The sequence below is a fragment of the Anolis sagrei genome, chromosome 7 (assembly GCF_037176765.1).
Source record: "Anolis sagrei isolate rAnoSag1 chromosome 7, rAnoSag1.mat, whole genome shotgun sequence".
In the NCBI taxonomy this organism is placed as follows: Eukaryota; Metazoa; Chordata; class Lepidosauria; order Squamata; family Dactyloidae; genus Anolis; species Anolis sagrei.
In genome coordinates, this window is record NC_090027.1 from 33,945,728 (window position 1) to 33,961,949 (window position 16,222).

Genomic DNA, 16,222 nt, shown 5'->3' on the forward strand with positions numbered 1-16,222 from the left:
TGGGAGGCGAAACTATGGTTTGAAAATCATGTACCAATTCCTACACACACAGCACATACATATCCTACTTGTAGTGCAAAGAAACATGAAGGAACAATACAATATTAAATATGAAGAACACTTTTCATCAACATAAACTTACCAGTATTTCAATTGGAAGTTTGGGCCTGCTTTTGGTTGATGAGATAGTCAAGTTAATTAGGATTGTTGTTGTTGTGCGCCTTCAAGTCATTCCAGATTTAGGGCGGCCCTGAGACTAAAGTTTAGGGCACGGGCCAGGCAAATGTCCTTCAATGGCCTCATCTAGCCCATGGGACTTAGTTTGGGGACCCCTGCATGTATAAGTCTAGAAATCCTAATTTAAAAAATCAGCCCAAAAATCCTGGGTTGCCCTGTTTATTTCACTTGAGTGGCTTATTTATTTTATTGTGATGTTATTTTTGTTGTTTATATGTTTTGCTGTAATGTATCGCTGAGCTTGGCCTCATGTAAGCTGCTCTGATCCCCTTTGGGGAGATAGTGGTGGGGTATAAATAAAGATTATTATTATTATTATTATTATTATTATTATTACTTCCCTGAACCTAGACACTAGACTCCTATTTATGCAGGCCAAAATCCCATTGGCTTTTTTGACGCTGCATGACATTGTTGGCTCATGTTTAACTTGTTGTCCCCGAAGACTCGAAGATCTTTTTCACATGTACTGCTATCTAGCCAGGCATCGCCCCCCATTCTGTATCTTTGCATTTCATTTTTGTCTGCCTAAGTGGAGTATCTTGAATGGTTAAAATCCATTAGTCCTATAGCCAAATGCCAGTGTATTTCCTTCTCAGGTGTAACACCCTTTTCTGTCTTGCCAGGGCTGGGAAAAGGGAGTTGTGTTTGTCAATGGGCAAAACCTCGGTCGCTACTGGAACATTGGTCCTCAGGAAACGCTTTTCCTCCCAGGGACGTGGCTCCAGGAAGGACACAACGAGGTGAGTTGCTTGATTTGGAACATGTGCTTTCTCTTAGCTCAATGCATTTGGGATCCTATGATACGTGTAAGAATTTACCCTTCTTGGCATTAACAATTTGATGCCTCAGTTAATGTTCGTGCCTCCTGGCCTGCAGATTCCATTCAAGTGCCATTGACTATGCAGCAGATGCTGTTTTTAAAGGATAAGGTTCTATTTGTGCCCTAAAAGTTTGTGTTAACGAACAGCCCTCCAACTGAATTCTTAAGATAGCAGAAGGGGAGTGCTGAGATTTTGGGTGAAGTTGACTATAATCCAGATTATAGGATTATAGGACCCCCCCGGTGGCGCAATGGGTTAAACTCCTGTGCCGGCAGGACTGAAGACCGACAGGTTGCAGGTTCGAATCCGGGCAGAGCGTGGATGAGCTCCCTCTATCAGCTCCAGCTCCCCATTACGGGGACATGAAAGAAGCCTCCCACAAGGATGGTAAAACATCAAAACATCCAGATGTCCCCTAGATAGCATCCTTCCAGATGGACAATTCTCTCACACTAGAAGCAATTTGCAATTTCTCAAGTCGCTCCTCACACACACACACACACACAAAATATCTGTGGCCATCAGTGATACTTGAGTCACCTTTACATAGCCCATAAAAATAGTATGATGGTCATCATATCAGATGGGATGACTTTTGTAGTTTACTCTCTCTTCACTCTGGCCCACAGTAGGAGTTGGTGCTGGGGGGAGGGGTCCCCAACTGATGACATATGCAGGAGACAAGGTGGAGCTGTCCCCTGCCCCCCCCCCCCCTTCACTCTGGCCCATAACGGCAGTTGGTGCTGTGAGGAGGGGTCCCGAACTGATGACATATGCGGGAGACAAGGTGGAGCTGTCCCTGGCCTCCTCTCTCTTCACTCTGACCAAGAACGACAGTTGGTGCTGGGGGGAGGGGTCCCCGACTGATGACATATGTGGGAGACAAGATGGAACTGTCCCATGGCCCCCTCTCTCTTCACTCTCTTCACTTTCCCCCCCTTCTTCTTGTTTCTCCCCTAGATTATCATTTTTGAAGAGCATGCTGCGGGCCGGATTATCCAATCCACAGACTTGCCTTTCCTAGGAAAGATCCAGTATGTGAGCTGAGCATGGGAAGGTGGTCTCCTTGGCTGCTCTACCATCTACAAGGTTCACTTGAAGCACTGGTTGAGGGTTCCTGGGGCACCGAAGTCTGGAAGCAAGCGAGTCTTCTCCTCCTCCTCCTCCTCCTCTGCTAGATCCCTGATAAAGACATGCCTCCTTGCTAATGAATGTCCTGGTTATGGGTGATGTTTGATTAGTTAAGGTTTGCCACATCCATGGATTTAGGAGGCGGACTCTGAATACTTGAAATGAGAAAACAAAATCCTCCAATATATTGGAATCTTGTCCTCGAGGATGTAACTCTTCCATTGTTTCTTGCCCCAGTTGTCTCAGAAGAAGCCAAGGGACTAGCAACGGGATCAGTGTGCAAGGGGTGGATTTACGAAGCTCTTCTTCAAGGTTTCAAACTGAACCAGGTGCAAATTGGAAGAGAAATGGTCTCACTGGCACCTGCAATAACCAAACTGGGGGATATACAAGACTTTCTTATTGTTTTGAAGAATAGATTATCTTTTATTCCCTTCTTAGATGCCGACTTCAGTCCTTAGGCGGGATGGGTAGGAATATAATCTTTGCATTGATGCATCCATTCTGTAGTGCAACCCCTGGATCGTTATTATTTATTAAAGGTACTTGAAGAACCACAGAAAGAGTTCTCCAACTCCAGCAAATGAGCTGGGAGACACTTCCAAGCCATATAGAAATGGAAGCCAACTTCATTTGGGAGTGTTCACACTTGGAAATTGGACGTTATGTCGAACTTCTAAGTGCACTCCACAAATTGGTTAATTCCATGCTGTTTGTAGCACTGAGAACAATGTATATGATTTTCTGAAACAGGATACAGTGTGTCACTGGATATAGCAACTTATCGCAGGGTTATGTGGGTCCTCCATGAGATGGCAGAGGTCCTTCCATCTCATGGAGAACCCATGAGATAGCAGAGGTTCTGAGATGTCATCTTCCTCCCTCCCCACGTCTACCCTACATATAATAGTCCAGGATGGTCATTGACTTCCTGTCTTTAGATGATGAATGCATTAGAGCAAAACATCTGAAGACCACCAAGTTGGTGAGGACTGAATTAGGACCTCAGGGGAGATTTAACCTGGTTGATCTCTCTCTAATAGAGTAAGAAGACTACCAACCGATCTAGGTAGAAGTTGGGATGATGCAGTCCAAAGTTCTGGCTGTCCTTGAATCCTGGCAAGACTTTATGTATAGTTCACACTCTTCTTTGCCATATGGATGAAATGAGACTTTCAGACTATTCCCAGCCAGACTTTCTCAATTTTTTGTTGACATTTGTAAGACAGGGGCAGCAGTAAAAGGAATGAGAGTCGGCTTGAAAAGAAAAGACCTTCTTTTTCACTTGCCTTTCTTGGAATCCAGAGTAGCATGAGAAGGCAATGTAGCATGTGTACATGTGAGAAGATGAGTATGTGTTGTCGAAGGCTTTCATGGCCGGAATCACTGGGTTGTTGTAGGATTTTTCGGGCTATATGCCCATGTTCTAGAGGCATTTTCTCCTGATGTTTCACCTGCATCTATGGCAAGCATCCTCAGAGGTTGTGAGGTCTCAGACCTCACAACCTCTGAGGATGCTTGCCATAGATGCAGGTGAAACGTCAGGAGAAAATGCTCTAGAGCAGTGGTTCTCAACCTGGGGTCCCCAGATGTTTTTGGCCTACAACTCCCAGAAATCCTAGCCAGTTTACCAGCTCTTAGGATTTCTGGGAGTTGAAGGCCAAAAACATCTGGGGACCCCAGGTTGAGAACCACTGCTCTAGAACATGGCCATATAGCCCAAAAAAACCTACAACAACCCAAATGAGTATGTGTTGATCAGGCATCTTCAAACTGTGTCCCTCCAGCTGTTTGGACCTCCAACTCCCAGAAGCCCTATTAAACTTGTGCAGTTGTTAGGAATTCTGGGAGTTGAAGGCCCACACAGCTTGAGGGACGCAGTTTGAGAATGCCTGGTGTTCATTTTCCAAATGAGACTTCAGCCAGCATTTCGCGCGAGCCAGCCATTTGTCCAGTTCTGAAACAGCATCAGGCAGGGGAGGCAGCATGGCATCTTTCAGATGTTAACTCAGGGACTGAATCCCAACCAGAATGGCCAGTAGCTCAGGATTGAAGTCCTACAACCTGGTGGTCTTTGGAAGGATGTTCTGAGTTCTTACTTTTCAAATAACCCCGAGAGCTTCCCATTTCCATAGTTTGAGACCAACAAAATCTCTATCAGCACCCGTTTGGGGAAGAATTCTTTCTCCAAATGCTCAAGATCCAATGTTTAGCTCTTTCTTGCTGTAATCTGAATTTCTTGGTTCCATTTCCAGTTCTTTAAAAAATGAATTATGTCCCTTAACATACACCTACCTGCTCAGGAAATAGTTTTGCCTCAGCTTTGGCCCGGCCCCATTTCCCTTTTCGGCGCAACTGCGACTTGGCAGGCACAATAAATTTTGAGGGCCATCTGGCTGTTAAAAACCATATTTAATTTTATTTAACAAATTAAATACAGTTGAATTCAAACTTGAGAACAGACAGTGCAGCTTTTTTTTTAAAAAAGAAACCAAACCCATTGTCTCTCCGGATGATGTGCTCCCAACCCACGCAAAGACAGGTGGCTCCCAAAGGCGGAGAGCCAACGACGCTCCCATACGCTCCGCTGCAGAAACCAGGGCACTGCATTTCATAAAAGCACCTTTTATTTTGCAAAACAAAATGGAAATTAAAAAAAAAAGGAGTTTCTTAGGATGCATCGTTTTGATTTATTGTTCACCACAATCTGACAGGGTTATTGTTGTAAATAAAAAAGACAAGGCATGCTAATAAGAGGAGATGGCAGTTGGGAGCCACTCTTGCATTGTCAAAACTAAGTCTTTTTTTAAAGCTCAACTCCTCTCACTTCTCCTCAATGAGTTGTGTTTTTCAAGGTTTCTGACGAGCTCATAATGGAGTGAAACACCAGCATGAGACGTTCTGGATTGTCCAAATTTCATACAGTTGAGTTTTGAATTTAGTCCAAGGTTTTTCTCCTCTGGGGAAAATAAATTACAAAAGAGTTGTTCACAGTTGGAAAACAAAAGAGCCTTATTGGTTTTAAGGCCTGTTGGTTTGGGGTTTTTCTCTATTCCCACTTGATTGTTTTAATAAATAGTGCCATAAATGGACAAAGAAAATTAAAAAAAATGTCTCGATTATTGTTACGAAGGTGATGGTTATTGTAAAGGTTGCAAAATATATAGAGATCTGTTATCAGTCCAGAGACTGACTCGATTTCACGCTGTCTACATATCTTTGCTAGCTAGGTTAAGGATTAAAAAAATAAGTGTGTTTTTCCTGTACAGAATTAGGTTACTTTCCCTTTCGCTGGCAGATATTATTTGTGCTTTACTTGTTTTGTTTTCATTTTTTTAAAAAAGGAAAGCTGAGATACAGGTTGTGTCCATTAGATGTTTAAATAAAGCCAGAACCTAGAGAGACACTTAAAAAAAAGATTTGGGGGAGTCCAAGAAGAATGCACGGGATCTCTCTTTGGTCTCTCATTTTTGTTTTTTCCACAAACTAAAGTATGGAGCTGCAGATAATTTCCCTTATGCTCTCTCTACCTTGTTCTTGGCACCCAACATGGGGCTTTATTTGAACTCTGCCTGGGAGCAAAGCTTCAATTAGTTGACGATATATACTTGTGTATAAGTTGACTTCATGTAGCAATGGAGGGAGGGTTTGGGGGTCAAATGATGGATTTTGATATGACCTGTGGATAAATTGAGGGAAAACACCAAGGCCAATTCAGTGGGGAAGCTGCCCTGGACCACCATTAGAACCAAATACCATGCATTCAAAAATACCAAAAGCAGAGAAAACAGGATGTTTCTCCCAACATGGATTGAGCTCTGCCTTTCACCTTCTTTTGATAACATTCAAGGTACAATTCTTTTTCTGATCCTTAGATTCACTCTCCTTCAAAATGGATCGCCTTCCTCAGTCCTGACTCTCTCTGCTTGCATTGAGCGATGCAACTAATGATAACATAGACCTGTTCCTTTTTGTGCAAGAATATGCGCATAAGGATCTCTGTATGCCTGGGTAGCTAAAACAGAGACTCTAGAGCAGTAGTTCTCAACCGTCTTAATGCTGCGACCCCTTAATACAGTTCCCCATGTTATGGTGACCCCCAACCATAATATTATTTTCATTGCTACTTCATAACTGTAAGTTTGCTACTGTTATGAATCACAATGTAAATATCTGATATGTAGGATGTGTTTTCATTCACCAGACAAAATTTGGCACAAATACCCGATACGTCCAAATTTGATTACTGGTGGGGTTGATCGAGGGGATTGATTTTGTCATTTGGGAGTTATAGTTGCTGGGATTTATAGTTAACCTCCCATCAAAGAACATTCCGAACTCCACCAGCGATGGAATTGAACCAAACTTGGCACCCAAAACTCCCATGACCAACAGAAAAATACTGGAAGGGTTTGGTGGGCATTGACCTTGAGTTCAGGAGTAGTAGTTCACCTATATCTAGAGAGCACTCTGGACTCAAACATGGGAAGCCCTGGCCCTTGAGCGCCCCAGCTGGAGGTCAGCTGTAACCAGCAGTGCTGCAGAATTTGAAGAGGCACGAATGGAGGGCGAAAGAGAGAAACGTGCCAAAAGGAAGGCACATCTAGCCAACCCCGACCGAGACCGCCTTCCACCTGGAAACCAATGCCCTCACTGCGGAAGAAGATGCAGATCAAGAATAGGGCTCCACAGTCACCTACGGACCCACTGCAAGGACACCGAACTTGGAGGACCATCATCCTCGGACTACGAGGGATCGCGTAAGTAAGTAAGGACTCAAACAATGATAGATCTGAACCAAACTTGGCACGAATACTCAATATGCCCAAATGTGAACACTGGTGGAGTTTGGGGAAAATAGATCTTGACTTTTGGGAGTTGTAGTTGCTGGGATTTAGCATTCACCTACACTCAAAGAGCATTCTGAACCCCACAAATGGTAGAATTGGGTCAAACTTCTCACACAGAATCCCAATGCCCAACGGAAAATACTGTGTTTTCTGATGGTCTTTGGCGATCCCTCTGTTACTCCTCCAGGGGTCCCGACCCCCAGGTTGAGAAACACTGCTCTAGAGTTCCCAGTGTATAGAAGCAAGGTAATATAGGTATTTCCTAAAGAATTTCATTCTCATTCCATTTTCAGGTATTGTTTTTTTAGTTTACTGAGAAATTTGATAGGAGGAGCCAAACGGTAGCATTAGATCTATTGCACCACTTTAGAAAACAGGTGGCTTTGTATTGCTGAATGTTTCTGCAGTGTGCGACACAGTGAGGACAACAGAAAGATAAACATTACATAGCCCTCTACCTGATGTGCTACGTTCCTTTTGAAAAAGGAGGATGATTAACTTTTTCCTTAGTCTGAAGCATTCCTAAATCCTGTCACTTCATCTTTCCTACTGTGTAGATTGGCTCTGACAATGACTTGCTAAAAAAAGGAACTCTGACTCACAACCTTCCACATTTACAAGACCAGATCATATCCTTGTACTACCAACAGATTGCTTTCTCCAGGGGTTTGAGGATGGTTTAATCATTCCTCAACTGGATCCTCAGCTTTGACTAGCACCCTATGGTCCCCATCTCTTGGTTTTTCAGCCGTCCCATCAATCAACTGCATCGCAAGGTGGAGGACACACTACCGGAATCAGTACCCTGTGTTTTGTGGAACTTTGACGGGCGACACATAGAATCATAAAATCCTAGAGTTGGAAGAGACCTCATGGGCCATCCAGTCCAACCCCCTGCCAAGAGGCAGGAATATTGCATTCAAATCACCCCTGACAGATGGCCATCCAGGATGTGTTTAAAAGCTTCCAAAGAAGGAGCCTCCACCACACTCTGGGGCAGAGAGTTCCACTGCTGAATGGCTCTCACAGTCAGGAAGTTCTTCCTAATATTCAGATGGAATCTCCTTTCTTGTAGTTCGAAGCCATTGATACCCATTTTTGCTTCTTTCTCAACCTTTTAGATGGGACCTAAACAAGCATTTTCAACCAACTGATGTCCTTTTCTTACAACAGATCTTTTTGGTTCTGGGGGGGAGATTGAGGAGGTAGTCTCACTAGGAGGTTCCTCAGTTGAGAAAGCATAGTGGCTTTACATGAACTTTGAATAATCCAAGAGAGATCCACACATGGTGGAGTCAGAGAAGAAGACCCTTCCTATCAAGCCAACCAAATGTGGGCATGGTGAATTGAACTGGAACACCACCTCAATGAAAAAGATATGGTTAGATACGCAGTCGTTTCCAATTGGCAGCTTTTTCTTTTCCTTCCCCTCTCCCACTCCTTGGCTAAATCCTGCCGTCTTTTACAACATAATTAAATATAATTTTTGAAGGGAAAAGTGCCACAGCCAAGGGCAGCATTTCCTTCTGAATGGAAGAGCTGCTTTGTCTGGTTGTGCCCAGTAAGAAGTTCATGCCTTCTGAGACGGAAAGAACCAGTTACTGGTCAAAATGGTGACTCTAATGGATGTCCTCTGGAAGGCAACCCCTTGATCTGAACCGTGGCTTCCAAAGGTGGCTTTCCAGGCACATGTCCTTATGCGAGCATCATCCGCCCCTTTCATCCCACGAGTCTCTGCACCTCCGACCAAAAGTGTCTCCGGCTCCACCGCCTCTGTGCTATTTTTTCCTGCTTTTTTAAGTGGTTCATCTCCAGAGGGTGAGTTGTGGCGTTATCCTTCTTCATTCAAGAATTCGACAAGGAAGCGCAGGAGAGTCCGAGCCGTTGAGGGTTGTTTGGCAATTGGGCCCGGTTGCTCTCAGTTTGTCAAAAGTATCCAGACTATGCCTGGAGACTGGCTGGCTGGCTTGAGGACTCAACGAGAGGGAATATGCTGCAAATTAAAACATCGATTTTGAGGGTTACATTTTTCCTATATTTTAGCAAGAAGCCCCTCTTCTCCAACTTACCCATCTATTGCTATTACAACTATAGAATCATAGAATCAACTATCTTCAACAGCAACAGATCTCATGTTAACCGAGTCATAGTAGACATCCAAAATGTGTCTCATCCTACCTTTTTTTCTATCAACATCTATCACATTATACAGTAGAGTCTCTCTTATTCAACACTAGCTGTCCCCTGCCATGCGTTGCTGTGGTCAAGTCTGTATATATGTATTTTTGTGTGTGTATAAATGTGTTTATATGTGTGTGTATATTAGTGTATCTGTGTATATATGTGTGTTTGCATATATATGTGTGCGCGCGTGCGTGTGCATGTGTAGATGTGTATATATGTGTGTATATATTTGTGTGTTTATATGTGTATATGTATATTGTGTATGTGTGTGTACTTGTCTTTATGCATATTTGTGTTTATATATGTGTGTATGTGTGCTAGGCTTGGGTAACCACGGAAAAATTTGGTTCTAAACTCGTTTTGTTTTTAGGGGTCCATTGCGTTTCGTTTTTTTAAATAATTCCGAAATTTTCCTTTTAAAAATTTCGAAATATACAAAATTTCGTATAATTTCGAATCGATTCGTTAATGGCGGACGCGATTGCGCAATATGCTAAAAAAACCTCCAAATGGGACAGGGGGAACTTCTGAAGCTTCCCTCTCCCTCTTGACTGTTGGTGTGATAAAACAAACAACAACTATAAAACTTGCACCAGACATGCGAAAATAATTACAAAATAATTACAAAATAATTACAAAATAAATTGAAAAAAATGTTTCAAATCTAATTTACTCCTCACACTATTCCTGCATGGCTCAATATTGGATCGTAAGCTAATTTAGATACGAATTAATAACGAATTACGAAATTAACCAACGAAACCGCCCAAGCCTAATGTGTGCATGTGTATATTTGTGTGTGCATGTATATTTGTGTGTCTATGCAGATGTATGTTTGTGTATATTTGTGTGTACTTGGGTATATATATACGTATGTGTATGTATGTGTGCATGTTTTTATGTATATGAGTGTATGTGTGTGTGTGTGTGTGTATGTATATGGTGCATTTTGGGGTTTTAAGTCTGTTCTACTGGAGGGGGGATGTATTTTTAGGGGTGATGAATACTCATTGGACTGTTAGGTGTATTGTGTCAAAAATTCGTGTCAATTCGTCCAGTGGTTCTTGAGTTATGTTAATCCCACAAACGAACATTACATTTTTATTTACATAGATAAACAGGCTGGTAGAATGTTGGATAAGTGAAAATGTTGGATAATAAGGAGGGGTTAAGGAAAAGCCTATTGAATGTCAATTATGTTATGATTTTACAAATTAAGCACCAAAACATCAAGTTTTACAAAAAAAATTGACAGAAAAAGCAGTTCACTACACAGTAAGTCATTATTGCCTTTACTAATTTAGCACCAAAACATTGCAATGTATTGAAACAGCTGTGGATCCGGGTGAAAAGCAGACTGCGTTGGATAATACAGAACGTTGGATGAGCAAAAGTTGGATGAGTGAGACTCTACTGTAATGTCATGCTGTGCTTTCTCTGTACCTAAGAGATGGAATGGGGTGAAACAACAAAGCAGTAGAATGGTTCCACCTTATACTAAAATTACAGAAGAGAGAGAATTGATACAGATTTTGGACAGCTGCCCTAGTTTCAGTGCTTTCCTTTGCCTATCCATATATTACAGTGAAATCCCAAAACTGAATAGATGCTGACAAAGGCAAATGAGTGTTGACAGTCATGCTAGCTGGGACTTCGGGGAGGTGCAGTTCAAAGCATATGGAGGGCCAAAGATTGAGAACTCAGCTCTCCACTAAATTTTGCAAATGGACAGAAACTCGGAGATGTTGAATGTTAACTGTTGCCTAAATGTGTCTGGCAGCAATTCACACAGGTGCATATGAAAAGAGGAAAGATATACACTTTTACAAAATTGGGCTGGAATTACCAGTGTGTACAGTTTTGCCAACATTCACAAAAAATTTGGACGATTCCAAAATAAGCAGTAAAGAAGTTGCCAAAATGTTGGATATTTGCATATCTGCTTGTATAAGATTAAGCCCTTGTAATTATTCGGTGTAGTTTTTAAAGTGGTGATTATTGACACATATCGACAAGAGCTCATCCTTTCACATAATCAAAATTTACTGTGATAACTATTTCAGTTACAGCAAAGATCAAGACAAAGACTATGCTGTGATTTGGTAGCTTTGCCTTTAACCACAGCTTTATACTTCACATTATTCGTGGATTTGATTAATATGGTCTCTTTCTAAGATACTGGACTCCAGTGTGACTCTCTAGTCAACTTTCATCAGAGGTTGACCATAAAGTTGTGCTGGAGGACCTAGACATTTCTAGAGAGGTATTTTCCCATTATTTTAAAAAAATAATATTTTATTTCTTTATTATTTGGGCTGGAGTTTAGCACAGCTGGAAAATCACCAGCAATGATAAGATCTACCAAACAAAAGGTTACCAGTTCAAAGCCCCGGGTTGGTGCGAGCTGCCAACTGTCAAGCCCAGCTTACTGTTGACCTAAGCAGTTTGAAAACAGCTTGTGCTATAATTAGAGAAAATAGGTATCGCTAAAACAAACGGGGGAGGTATTTTACGACACCATAAAGAAAAAAGATCAGAAAATGCCGGGCGACCAAAAGGAAGGAGGAAGTCCTGATGGCTCTTCATCATAGAGGATGAAGCAACAGCATCCCCCTGTGGCTGGATTTTGAGCACAACCTTCCAAGTTGCCAAAAAAACTGGATGTTGACATTGACACAACATACCTCCTTCTGTTCCATCTGTCTCTGTATTGTCTATCCTAAACGGCATTGAATGTTTGCCATGTATGTGTATTGTGATCTGCCCTGAGTCCCCCTTGAGGAGATAGGACAGAATATAAATAGAGTGTTGTTGTTATTATTTTCAGTTTTTCCACTTTCATGAGGATTGACCACAGCGAATATAGAAGTCTGAAGAGCCTTACAAAATAGCATGTTCCATTCAACTCTATTAAATTATCTGGACCAATAAGCATGCAACACTAATGTACAATAATATCTTGACTATGTTTGCATGTATACATACACCCCATATTCATATCTAACCATGCAATGAGATTTTCTCATACGCACTTCATCAAAGAGTCTTGGTAGAATGTTACCTGCTAATATGTTTCTCTGGTTTTTTTGGTGCGATGTCAGATTTCCACATTTGGGTCTGTGAAGCCTTTCTTCCCCTCATTCACCAGTACCGGTTTCTCTGTCCTTGTGTGCCAGACAAGAATCTGGATGAAAGAGAGAACAAAAGAAAATGGATTGCCACCTATTTTGTCTTATATTGATAAACCAATAGCAGACACCTAACATCTAACAACTTTTCTTGGAGGCTAACCAGGCATCACCAGCAAAATGGTAAAAAGCTTCATGGATGCATTCCATCTCCTTCCTTTTCTCTCTTTTTTTCTTGTGAGTCAGTAAGATGAGAAAAGAGCATAGAAAGAAATAGTACGGCACACTTGTTGACGGACCCTCAGCTCATCAACACATCCTCTTTCCCCCTTGCCCCCTTTGAAATACTTTGTCACTCATTTTGGTTGTCCTATGACACATGTTTTGGTTCTTCAACACCGGTTGATTTCAAGAAAGAAGACACTATCTTTTCTGCAGGAGTTCTGCAGCACTGCAGGAGGACAGATCTACTTCTCACCCTCCAAAGAAGATGGCCAATGAGCTCAACAACCCTCTGCAACCTATGAGCCAACAAGCCGGACAGACCCACTCACCATGTTTGGGAGCTTCAAGATGCTTAGTGGTCTCCCTCTCATAGATGGGTAGCATCAAATCCTGGGAAGCCAGCAAGAGACATCTTTCCTCAATGGCCTTGTTCAATAGTTTTCCTGACTTCTCCATCAAGATCAACTTTTATCTCCTAAAGGTTTAGTTTCTGACAGAGGAGTTGAAACTACAATGTGATGGTATTATCGAAGGCTTTCATGGCTGGAATTACTGGGTTGTTGTAAGTTTATTGGGCTGTATAGCCATGTTCTAGAACTACCTTGCCGTACTTGATTCCTTAGGCTTCTTACTGCCTGGGGAAATCCTTTGTTGATAGGTGATTGACTGCCCCTGATTGTTTCTTGGGCTTAGTACACACTACATCAAGGATTCAGCCCTTGTTGTTGTTTATTCATTCAAAGGACTCTTGTCTGCTGGAGCTAGGTGTGAATGTTTCAACTGACCACCTTGATTAGCATATAATGGCCTGACAATGCCTGGAGCAACCTTTTGTTGAGAGGTGATTAGATGTCCTTGTTTGTTTCCTCTCTGTTGTTGTTCTGTTGCAATTTTAGAGGGTTTTTTAATACTTACTACCTCTGAGGATGCTTGCCATAGATGCAGGCGAAACGTCAGGAGAGAATGCCTCTAGACCATGGCCATATAGCCTGAAAAAACCTACAACAACCTGGATGTATGTTCTTTTGGTCCCATCCTTTTGAAAGTTGTCTCATCTTTTGGTTCTTGACTTTTCTAAACACTGGAACATACCTCCTACTCCCCAAAAATATTTTAAATGATATTCAGTCCTAGGAATGAGTGAAGTTCTCCATCTATCTTCCATTCCCTTATTTTGGTTGTGCCAGATGTTCAGTAAAAACAGAGCCTCGAAAAGCCAGGTCGATGATTTGGGTTGCCACTGCCTGCAGCATAACCTAGTACCTGAGCCACATATTTGCTTTGGCAGATTACAATGACTTGATTCATCTCTAGTGGAACTATCAATTATGCACACACGCCTCCAGTGCTCTAGCATCGCGCATTGCCTCTCTAATTACAGAAGTCATCGAAACCATGGTGCTGTTTTTTCATTGTTAACTCTCCAAAGGTTTGTTCCTCTAAATCATTTTGAACATCCCAGGCCTTCTGCACTCCAAAGAGGAAACTGGCAACTCTGCCTGCAGTAAAGGAGTGGTAAATGAGAATGACGCGAGATTGTCAAAAAGGACTGCCCTTTAATATAACAATAATAATAAAACAACTTTATTCTTATATCCTGCCACGATCTCCCTAAAGGACTCAGGGTAGCTTACAGAAAGCACAAGGTGCCTAAAAACAAACTTAAAAGTGAACACAATATGACATACAATAAAATAAAACACATGCACATATATAAACATCAACTTAGACTCGATCAAGCTGCGATCCTCCAACCATGGCAGTAAATTACTGGCACCATGGCACCATTAGACAAGATTCCTATTCAGAGGCTGCTGGAAGAACGATGAAATTCCTAGATAACTCCTCTTTATGCAGCACTGTGCTGCTGCTGCTGCTGTTCATTCGTTCAGTCGTCTCCGACTCTTCGTGACCTCATGGACCAGCCCACGCCAGAGCTCCCTGTCGGCCGTCACCACCCCCAGCTCCTTCAAGGTCAGTCCAGTCACTTCAAGGATGCCATCCATCCATCTTGCCCTTGGTCAGCCCCTCTTCCTTTTGCCTTCCACTTTCCCCAGCATAATTGTCTTCTCTAGGCTTTGCTGTCTCCTCATGATGTGGCCAAAGTACTTCAACTTTGTCTCTAGTATCCTTCCCTCCAATGAGCAGTTGGGCTTTATTTCCTGGAGGATGGACTGGTTGGATCTTCTCGCAGTCCAAGGCACTCTCAGCACTTTCCTCCAGCACCACAGCTCAAAAGCATTGATCTTCCTTCGCTCAGCCTTCCCTAAGGTCCAGCTCTCACATCCATAGGTGACTACAGGGAATACCATGGTTTTGACTATGCGGTTCTTTGTTGCCAGTCTGATGTCTCTACTCTTTATTATTTTATCGAGACTGGACATTGCTCTCCTCCCAAGAAGTAAGCGTCTCCTGATTTCCTGGCCACCGTCTGCATCTGCAGTAATCTTTGCATCTAGAAATACAAAGTCTGTCACGGCCTCCACTAGGTCCACTATTTCAACTCTATAGCCAACATCTAATGAAAGCATCCCATAGAATAACTTGAAAGACCTAGAAAATGACATAACTTGTCATATGCAGTTAGATACCATTCCACAGATATGGGGATTGTACTCAACCTGGAGGAATGTGGTGTTGGAGGAAAGTTCTGAGAGCGCCTTGGACTACGAGAAGATCCAATCGGTCCATACTTCAGGAAATAAAGCCCAACTGATCATTAGAGGGAAGGATATTAGAGGAAAGATGAAGTACTTTGGCCACATCATGAGAAGACAGGAAAGCTTAGAGAAGACAATGATGCTGGGGAAAATGGAAGGAAAAAGGAAGAGGGGCTGACCAAGGGAAAGATGGATGGATGGTATCCTTGAAGTGACTGGTTTGACCTTGAAGGAGCTGGGGATGCAGCCAACAGGGAGCTCTGGCGTGGGTTGGTCCATGAGGTCACGAAGAGTCGGAAGCGACTGAACAAATAAACAACAACACTCAACCTGGAAAATCTGTGATTTCATCAATGTAGGTAATTCTTCAACCAAGAAAGGACCACAACTTGTCATTGTGGAATAGTTGCTATGCCCAATTCAAGCATGAACCATCCTTACATGTCTAAGTTGATTCTCAAGCCATTCAGTTGCCTACCAGGTGTCATCATCCCAACCTCCAAAGTCCATATATGGTTGAATTGCAAATCCCATCAACCATAATCCACAAAGCTAACAGGAAGAATGCTGGAAGTTAGAGTCCAACACAGTTTGAAAAGTCCCCTGATTCCCACCTCTACCTTATCAGAGCCTCTGCATCAAGAGATGATTGTTGTCTTCCATGCCACGAAGGAAGTGACACAGCAGGACGTTTATGGTATACAGCTTATTATACAAGCTAACCAACATCTGCTGCATGTTCTTTGTGTGTATGAGTGTGAGGGAGAAAAACAGGGAACAGCAGGTAGCAAATTTTTGCAAGCCTCCCCAAACAAATCCACCATGGACATCAACTTCAATTGCAATCCTCCTTGAAAAAATGTCTACAAAACAATATCTGCTAAATGTTTTTCCCTGTCCTGCTCTTTGTATCTGTGTGGTCTGTTGGCGCATCCTTCTGCTCCCCATTTCCACTCTTCCACTTGATTCCCCTCACCTTGACA

At 42.4% G+C, this 16,222-nt stretch overlaps 2 protein-coding genes across 5 annotated transcripts in view; one reads left to right on the top strand and one right to left on the bottom strand.

The window, feature by feature from the left end:
• GLB1L2 (galactosidase beta 1 like 2) overlaps positions 1-3,677 on the top strand; it is a 96,636-nt gene extending 92,959 nt beyond the window's left edge. For both annotated transcript variants that reach the window (XM_060787710.2, XM_067470768.1), the window contains 2 exons: positions 864-980; positions 2,022-3,677. In XM_060787710.2, the coding sequence (XP_060643693.2) occupies positions 864-980; positions 2,022-2,108 (204 nt within the window). In that variant the 3' untranslated portion in view covers positions 2,109-3,677. The remainder of the gene's footprint in view (positions 1-863; positions 981-2,021) is intronic.
• Positions 3,678-4,585: 908 nt separating this feature from the next.
• The window catches only part of B3GAT1 (beta-1,3-glucuronyltransferase 1), a 92,722-nt gene continuing 81,085 nt past the window's right edge, over positions 4,586-16,222 (bottom strand). For all 3 annotated transcript variants that reach the window (XM_060787713.2, XM_060787714.2, XM_060787711.2), the window contains exons 6-7: positions 12,288-12,410; positions 4,586-9,035 (exon numbers count right to left, since the gene is read on the bottom strand). In XM_060787713.2, the coding sequence (XP_060643696.1) occupies positions 12,324-12,410 (87 nt within the window). In that variant the 3' untranslated portion in view covers positions 4,586-9,035; positions 12,288-12,323. The remainder of the gene's footprint in view (positions 9,036-12,287; positions 12,411-16,222) is intronic.